Source organism: Hypomesus nipponensis, chromosome 9, assembly GCF_054491055.1.
Source record: "Hypomesus nipponensis isolate SF chromosome 9, ASM5449105v1, whole genome shotgun sequence".
Taxonomy (NCBI): domain Eukaryota; kingdom Metazoa; phylum Chordata; class Actinopteri; order Osmeriformes; family Osmeridae; genus Hypomesus; species Hypomesus nipponensis.
Genome location: NC_140369.1, coordinates 1,868,480 through 1,877,500, shown reverse-complemented (window position 1 = coordinate 1,877,500; position 9,021 = coordinate 1,868,480). Strand labels below are relative to the sequence as shown.

Below are 9,021 nucleotides of genomic sequence, written 5' to 3'. Positions count from 1 at the left end.
CTTTAAGTAAGTAATTCCATCTTCCTGATAAGTTATATGAACGTGTCTGGATGTTTACTCCCATTCAGAATTGCCTCAGTAGATTCTCACCTGATGCCTTAATGTTCCTTATCAGTTCAGAGTCCCCCTCAAATTGTTTCCAAAACAGCCTTGTCATTTCAAGTTTATCGGTGCAGTGAAAATGCAGATATTGGATATTAAGGATGATCCCTAAATCCAGCTGAGGTATTGGAGATATGTATGGAATCAATAAGGTCAGCTTACACGTTCTGGGTTTGATACCGCCCCGGGCTGTTTCCTGCACATCTCCCATGCCTCTCTCTCCCTGCAAGCCTGTCTCTCTCCAACTATATCAAATAAAGCTGAAAACGTCTGAAAAATATATTTCCCACAGTCAGCTCTCAGCCTGACATCCTCCTTGGACATTTGGTGGTGTTCTGTCTGACACCCTGAACCTCTGCAGCGACACAGATGGAGTGAGGCCACGCCTCCTCCGAGCGAGACCACGCCTCCTCCGAGCGAGACCACGCCTCCTCCGAGCGAGGCCACGCCTCTGATCACGTCCTCCGTCTCTGTAGATAGGCAGGACACGGAGATGAACGTGTTGGGCAGTAATATCCGTCACACACACATCAGTGGATCCACTGATGGTCGAATGCTAACTTCTGGCCGCGTAACCGAACAAACGCACCAAACAGAAAAAGGCATTCCACCGTTACACATTCCATTCCAATTCTCCAGTTCACACACACAACCTAGCGACTTCCCCACACACAAACTCAACATCCCTTCCAGTTTCCCATGAATGGACTTGGGTAAATTCCTCCCTGGGTACAGATAGACTTCTCCCTGTCCACACAGACGACAGTGATCTAGTTCTACTGCCGCACGAGTGCCCTGGCCAGTGGTTGAAGTTTTCCCTCCAATGTTTGGACAGCTTGCTTGTCCTCCAAAGGATCGGAAGATCACTCTTTTTTACAGGGCTGCCTGTCAGCCGTCCAGTCAAGCATGTCGACAAACCGCCCTGAATGTCCGCATTCTGGAGGAGAATGTCGTGTGGGAAAGTGTGTAAAGCCTTTAGGTGTGTCTGTGCGTGGGGTGATAGTGTGTGTTACTTATATCACATGCCCATTTTCACCTCCCATCTGAACACAAAGCCGATTTTTCAGGTGAGCTTCAGTCGCTGTTGGTATGAAGAACTGAAACTGACCGGGACCCTGAAACATCTGCCTGTCTCTATACTCCTCTCTCTCCTGAAACATCTGCCTGTCTCTATGCTCCTCTCTCTCCTGAAACATCTGCCTGTCTCTATGCTCCTCTCTCTCCTGAAACATCTGCCTGTCTCTATGCTCCTCTCTCTCCTGAAACATCTACCTGTCTCTATACTCCTCTCTCTCCTGAAACATCTGCCTGTCTCTATGCTCTTCTCTCCCCTGAAACATCTGCCTGTCTCTATGCTCCTCTCTCTTCTGAAACATCTGCCTGTCTCTATACTCCTCTTTCTTCCACACAAAGGAGAAGGGGTTGTGAAAGCCAGGCCCACCTACAGTAACCTTTACAGACGGCCACATCAAACATCCGGCTCCAATGCATCCCATTCAGATTTCACTCCTCCTGTTTTATCGCAGGCTATTGTGTATGTGGATAATGACATCCCCTGCTCTCCATCTCTGACTGAAATGACCTTTTTGCATCTTAATGGTTGCCATGGCACAATCCCCTCGTCATTCCTCTATTCTCTTCTAAATGCGGCTGGAATGCCCGAACTCGAATGATCATGGGATTTTATCCTCCGAAAGAACATATTTTTTTCTCTTCATCATCTCTAACCTTCAAACTTGTTTAAAAAAAAATAACAAAATAACTATACACATGTTTGGTGTTAGTGTTTAACTGTTTTCGTGGTGTGTCTGTATAAGTCTTTGCATGTGTGTACGGTGGGGGCGTCTCCTTTCACGCCAATGGTCTAGCACCAGTCCGAGACCACCCCTTTTCTTCTGCTCTTCCTCCTCCTCTTCTCCACACACGTACCTAGTTAGTGACCTAGATTTCAGCGGAGGGTGGAATTTCACTTTTCTATCTGCGTCCAGTACGAGACTCGCGGGCCCTTTGTCGCCGGCGGGGTGGGACGGCGGACGCGGCCGCAGGGTAAACACTCAGCGAAGCTCCTTCATGTGAAGGGCTAAGTGGTTCCACATGGAGGGGTTGTGAGGGGAGAGGAGAGAGGGGGAGAAGAGAGGGGAGGGAGGAGTAGAGGTTGGAGAGGAAAGGGGAGAGTTGGGAGGAGGAGGGAGGGAGACGGTCTCCTGAAGGGCCCCAGTTTAGATCCTGGGGAGAAGTGGGGGGGGGGAGGAGTGGGGGGGAGGAGTAGGGAGGAGGAGTGGGGGAGCCAGTTGGGCTTTCAGGGGATCTTCAGTCGGAGCGTTTCCACACAGACCCAGACTCCGGACCCGGGGCCTCTGCACGGTAACTCCATCCCCTCTTCCCCTTCGTTCATCTCCGTCTCCCTCGGTTCTGACGGGGCCCTTTGAGAGTCACTCTCGGATCCAGGCCTTAATCCGCCCACCCCCACACTCCCCCTTCGTAACATAGGCCCAGTCTGTGTCACAGGTCATTTAAGTTTTCCGCTATTACCTTCCAGTGGTTGTGAGAGGCGGGGACCCTCCCCCGGGGCCTGTTAGCGACTTCTGTGTTGCTGACGTTTACTTGTTTACTTGTTCCTTACTCATGTGTGTCAGGTTTCTGGCCTCGCTCAGGACAGCTCCGGGTTACTGCAAGAGATGCCAGTCCCCCTATGACCACTTAAAGAGTACTGAGAAGAGTTTAGATTTTTCTCCGGGACTTTCCAAACTAAATTCATCAAACAGACACTGCTGTGGTTTATGAGGGTCGTTGAAGGCATTTTAGTTTAAGCAGTTCTATTTATGAATATCAGCTGTCCTACATCATTTGGCATGTGTGTCTAGTAGAGGGGTTTAAGTGTCTGTTGACATTTAATGGAAGATATAACATATATGGAAGGAAACTTTTGGTGAAATCTAGCTGCAATTATTTCACCTTTGCCTTTCCTAGTGTTTTAGTGTTCCCAATGTTTATAGAAGTTGGCTATTAGATCTGCAGTTGTGCTTTTGTACACCTGCAGATCTGAAGATGACGCAATACGTGACGTCATCACCTCATGTGTCGGCTTTTCAGAGAGCCGGTAGCGACTTCTGGGGACGTTTTCCTTTTTGCACTGGTGACCGGTCGGGCACCGGGCGTTGTCGTGCCAACCACAGGCCAGCAAACATTCCTCCACACGCCTCCTCCTATTACCCAAGCCGGGAGCCTACTCGCCCAGTAGCTCCAGGTTATTACAGCTGAGGGGTCACCGGTAGAAAGTGATTTGGGCAGATTATTGACCTGAGAACAGCTTAGCCTCGGTGTTAATGAATTTTTCTTGCTCTCCCAGACCCCTGTGACTACTGTTAGGATTCTCCACATAGCTGACATGAACGTCAATGGGCGACTTGAGTGGGCGGAGAGGCAGGAATGCTGATAAGGTGTCTGTGTGTTTCAGGTTCCACCTCAGACACAGCTCTCTACAAGGTCAGCTTTGGTCCCGCACGGTTCTCAAACCGTGTGATAAATGACCCGGTTCATTTTGTTTTCTGTCACGGAGAATCTCGGTTCCTCCGCGCATCCCTTGACATTGACGAGACGGGCAGAGCATGTAGCGACCTCACCTTTCCTTTTCCCGCCATAACAACAAGGTCCCCATCGTCCCCTGGTCCCAGGAACGGGCTCCCCGCCAAATGCTCATGTCTCATTTCTCTTGCTTGTTTCTTTTTCAGAACAGCGGAGCAGGTTGGAAAGAGGCTGTGCTGCTCCAGTGGAGACGATATTCTGGAATCTCTGATCCCAGGAAAACGACCACGAAGAAGCTAGTGAAGAGGTGGAGGAGGGGAGGGGAGGAGCCTGCAGTGATTTATATTGTAGATAGAAGTTATTTTGTATACTTTTGTAAATTTTTGGTGTTTTTCATTTTAATATTTCCATATGTTTTGTTGTTTGTTCACGACTCAGTAAAGATTTTGAAGTCAAGTTAGTTTGCATGATGTTTTATCTTAACCAGCCAGTAATCAGTTAAAGACATTAAAAAAATCTTCTGCTGCTTTTACATCTTCTGTACATTAGACTGCAGGATCATGTACAGTACAGCGGAAACCGATTACACCGGTCGGCGCGCATACTGTGATTTAATGAAAACCATTCAGTGAGCAGATACCATCTATGGACAGTGTGTGGGCTGCAGGATGCCTCTAATGCAACTGAGTCTTGTGATTCATGCCATTTTTATTCTCTAAAAGTTTAAATTAACGTTTGAAACTTCCGTTCAGATCATTACAGAGGTTCTTAATGAGATTCATGCGTGGACCTGTTTCTGTCCACTTTACTTTCATCGTCAACATTTTAAAGGTCGTTCATATTGTCCTGGACATGAACATGAACATTTTAAAGGTCGTTCATATTGTCCTGGACATGATGAATTTCTTCGTAGAACAATCGTATAAAAAAAAGTTGTATCTGAACACAAAGCGAAAAAACACCCAAAGACTTTTTGAAAAGAACACAGTACGCGGAGCGTGAATGCGAACGAAGCACATTAAATCATCCAAGATGTTCTCAGGCCTCTGCGCTGACTTGGTGATACTGTACCGCTAGTGCCCTGAAGTGGGCTACCATGATTTGGTGATACTGTACCGCTAGTGCCCTGAAGTGGGCTACCATGATTTGGTGATACTGTACCGCTAGTGCCCTGAAGTGGGCTACCATGATTTGCATAAATCACTGACGATCAGTCAGACGTGTGCGTGCGTGCAAAAGAAGGTTAACACTCACGAGCTGTCTAAGCAGGTTAGGAAACATGTTGTGCGACAAGCCTGTAAAACTAGCAGCCGTCCCAACGTCTCCCTCAGACTACCTGGAGCCGGGGACAAGAGGGGTTGGCCAAAGACCGTCCCTCGGGCTTCTGCCCTGACCGTTAAACATACGATGCGGTTCCCTCCGTGTTGTTCTGTCCACAGTCTGAGCGAGCGTTCCCGTTCCTGCCCCCCGTGATTACTTCGCGTCTGGTCCATTGTTGGGTCGACCCCGAGTTAGCCGAGCCAAGATTCTTAAGACGTTCCTGTCACTCGCAATTCACGTTGAGCTCTTATGTATAAACAAATCCAAAGTTGATTCGGCTTTTGTTTGAAAGAGTAGAACGATGAGAGAGTGGGTGGGTGGGGGGGGCAGTTTAATTCAATCTACTTTAACTGAGGAAAAACAAAACAAAGCAAAAGTGAGAAGGAGAGGGCAGGCATGTGTGTGAACTGAAGTTATGTAGGAAGTGTGTGTGTGTACGTGTGTGGGGAGCGAGCGAGCAGCAGCGCGTGGGAGACCTGAACCTAATTGAAACCAGAGTGTATAGCTGGACCCTGTCCAGAGGCGCGATGCTTCTGTCAGACCTGAGACACACAGTAGAGATCCTGGGACCGCTCAACACCCCTCACAGACACAGAATAAAGGTTGAGGCTTGACAGTACTCAGTGGCATCTGGCCAAATCCAACTCACTGTGCTCATCCCAGGTCTTCCTCAACCTCTCTCTACCCTCTCTTCCCCTCTCTCCCTCTATCTTCTGTTCCCCTCTCTTCCCCTCCCTCCCTCTCCCTCTCTTCCCCTCCCTCCCTCTCTCTCTCTCTCACCCTCCCTCCCTCTCTCTCACCCTCCCTCCCTCTCTCTCCTCTGTTCCTCCTCACGGCCTGCGTCGATCTCTCCAGCTCGCTCCTGGTCAGACAGGCGTCAGGGCTGGCAGCAGTGTGGGGACCTCCGCCACGCGCTCATCCGCTCGACACCAGCGGACCACCTCCTCATCTCCATCTGCTACTGGGAGGCAGCAGAGCAGTCAATGTTATCGTCCGCTCCAGATACACCAGACACACATACACACACACACACACACACCTTTCCACTCACCACCTCCCTTTCAACAGCGAACGCATTCACCATATTTTTGTCGGTTGAGGATGGAAAGATAAAAAGGAAAATAAGGTTTCGCACTAAGCTGGCCGGTACGACGTGTCTGTCTGTCTCTGTGTCTGTCTGTCTGTCTGTCTGTCTGTGTGTGTGTGTGTGCGCGCGAGGCGCGTGTGTGTGTTCTTCCACGGTAATATGAAAGTGTTGGTTTGTCTCACCTTCCTCGGGTCATCGTGAACCTTTCATGTGCCCCCCTTTTGAAGGAGCAGCATGTCTCCGTGACAGCCTGTTGTCCCAGTTAAGCCCCCAGCCCGGGGACACGAAGCCCTGGGGGAGAGGTGTCCAACGGGAATGTCACGCTCCTTGATCCTCTGGAGCCCTGGGGCGACGGCACTGCTTCTTATCCCTGCCTGGACCGACCCGCTCCTGGTCTCCTTGATCACAGACGAACTGGCTGGAATGTTCTCTTGAAGATACCGTCCTCTTCTCTCTGTCTCTTTCTTAGTATTTCTCTCGACTTTTTCCTCTGTCTTTAGGCTCTCTCAACACACACGCACGTCTTCCGATCATGTAACTGTCACGCAGCAGTTAATGAACAAGCATGAAGAAGGTAACCTGTTCCTTACTGCTCGCTGTGGACTAGGCAAAGACAAGGCCTGATGAACACTCTCTAAAACAGTCTGACAAGGCTTTGCCGGGTATCTTATTGGAAACCAAGATGCGTATTTTTCCTGTCTTTCAGATGGTTTTACTTTGAGAGGAAATGCACCTACATGCAGACACATAAAACATGCTGTGAAATGTTTTGTCTAGATTCTGTAATAACAGATTTTTTGCCCCAGCAAAAATTTGACAGCTTGTCTAAAACACTGACTTCCTCCGATGGGAGAATAACGTGCTGCACACTGTCAAGTGGCGTTGAATGCCAATTGACACCACATTACTATGCAACCTACATCCTTCACAGATAGATCTCTTGAGGTGTGTGTGCACGTGTGTGTGTGTGTCTGTGTGTGTGTGCAACGATTGTCCCATTATTTGCCGCAGTCAAGAATTGTGTGAAAATCCTGACCACACAGGTTATGAATATATTTTCATTCATACGTGCAGGATATCGTCTATGATAGCTATATGGAATTATTGTGATGGAATGAATTAAAATTGGAAAATGAGTGTACGGATTTTTAGTTAAGGCTTAAAATGGATTTCATGGCACTCACACTGTAATCTTATTGGAATACTTTTATTTATCTATCTTTACTTTGAACCAGGGGTGATTCTAGGATCAGACCTTTAGGGGGGGTGCTCAGCCCCCAATGAGAATGTGACATGAATACAGTGCCTTGCAAAAGAGTTAAACCCCCTTGATAATAAATCATTAATTTAACTGGATAACAAATAATACATTTATTTGTTATTATGTAAAATATTGAATGAATGAAAAAACTGAAATCTGCGCCATGAAATTCACTACCTACTTCTTCTCCTTTGGTTTTACTGGCAGACTAACAACATTAAAGGTGCATGGCGACACTGGATATTAAACCTGTTTAAAGCCCTTTGAACATGTGATTGTTTGTCATCTGTCACTAACAGACACTTTTCAAAATTCTTACGTTAGAGCACTAAAACTTATTTAAGATGATAACAATTCATAATAATTACAATTTTGTATATTTTTTATAATTACTTTTAGGGGTGCTGTGATGAAATTTAGGCACCCCTAAACATAGTCTAAAATCGCCACTGCTTTGAACAAGTGGCTTATTTGTGTGCTTGTGTATTTTGCGCATTCAAAGCGCTAATGATTGTAGTCCAATTGACAGTGGTCCAATTGTATTTCTGACGCATGTTCCCCCTGAAAGAAGGTTGTACAGCAAAGGTCAATGTCTTTACAGACGGCTGGTCACATAGCTGCCGCCGTTCAAGACTTCGCCCTGCAGGCGACACAGCCAATCACATCTGTTTAAGGGAGTGAGTGTGTGTGAAATCACACCGTGTTCCGATTCCCAGATCTCTCAGGAGTTCTGCTTCATGAGCAGCTTGTCCCGGAACATCAGCACGGGGGGCAGGCAGTGTCTGATGCCTCTGAACTGCTGTGACCCTCTCACAGACCCGCAACTCGACTCACACTGGCACACCCTCCGTCCGGCTGAAGCCAGAGTCATCACAAAGCAGCACTAGCGCAGATTGAATTCTCACAGCCTTTTTTCCTTGTTTAGTTGGACGTATCCAACCTACTGTGGAAAGCCAGCTGACTCCAAGTACAGTTTCACTGTGTCTGTCTCTCTCCTTGAAAAATAGATTGAACTGATCATGAGATGTGGAAAAATATTTCTTGCAATCATTTTGTAAGCCCTTTTTTTTTTGCGGTTTCTTTAATTTCGTTTTTGACTTGTTTAAAAAGCAAAGTGCAGGCACACAATTCTGTCAATTCTAACTGTAAACAATAACATGCTACCCTATTGTGTGAATGCATTATCCTTTCCTCATATACACCAATAGTTCTGGAGGGTTTTTTAATGATATGTGGTTATTATTGCCATCCTAAAAGCGAAACTAATTGGACTGTCAGTAAGCAGACTGTTCTTCATATTTACACTTCACTACTGTGGCCAGAGCCTTAAAAACCCCAAACAAAAACAGCAAATGTAAGACAAAACCTTCACAAAGGCCATGGTGATTACCATAGAAAACACAAAATGACAAAAAAAGATATCGCAATTATATCCCCTTCTCATCAGATTGGTTTGTTAGTAACTTTCAAGCTTTTTAATTTAGCCCACACTGTTTCATTTCATTGGATTAGGTGTTGGGTTAGGTAAAATGTAAGGTTAACTCTGCTGTTTCTTTCTGTTTGAACTGCCATTATAGGCTTGTTCTGTACATAGGACGAATAACCATATCGTTCTTGAAGGCCAACTGGATGTGTTTTGTGATTAATTAATCTTCTTTTCCCACCAGGCGCTTTGAAACGTGGGGAAGATAACAGGACCTGATGTAAGTCTCTCTCTCTCCCTGGT

At 46.9% G+C, this 9,021-nt stretch overlaps 1 protein-coding gene across 2 annotated transcripts in view; it reads left to right on the top strand.

The window, feature by feature from the left end:
- Nucleotides 1-4,404, top strand: part of rad18 (RAD18 E3 ubiquitin protein ligase) — a 36,492-nt gene extending 32,088 nt beyond the window's left edge. The window contains exons 12-13 of one of the 2 annotated variants that reach the window (XM_084705792.1): nt 1-6; nt 3,834-4,404. The exon at nt 1-6 is cut by the window's left edge and continues 39 nt beyond it. In XM_084705792.1, coding sequence (XP_084561918.1) covers nt 1-6; nt 3,834-3,927 — 100 coding nt within the window. In that variant the 3' untranslated portion in view covers nt 3,928-4,404. The remainder of the gene's footprint in view (nt 7-3,833) is intronic. The other variant, XM_084705793.1, reaches the window with a different exon arrangement.
- The last annotated feature ends 4,617 nt before the right edge of the window (nt 4,405-9,021 follow it).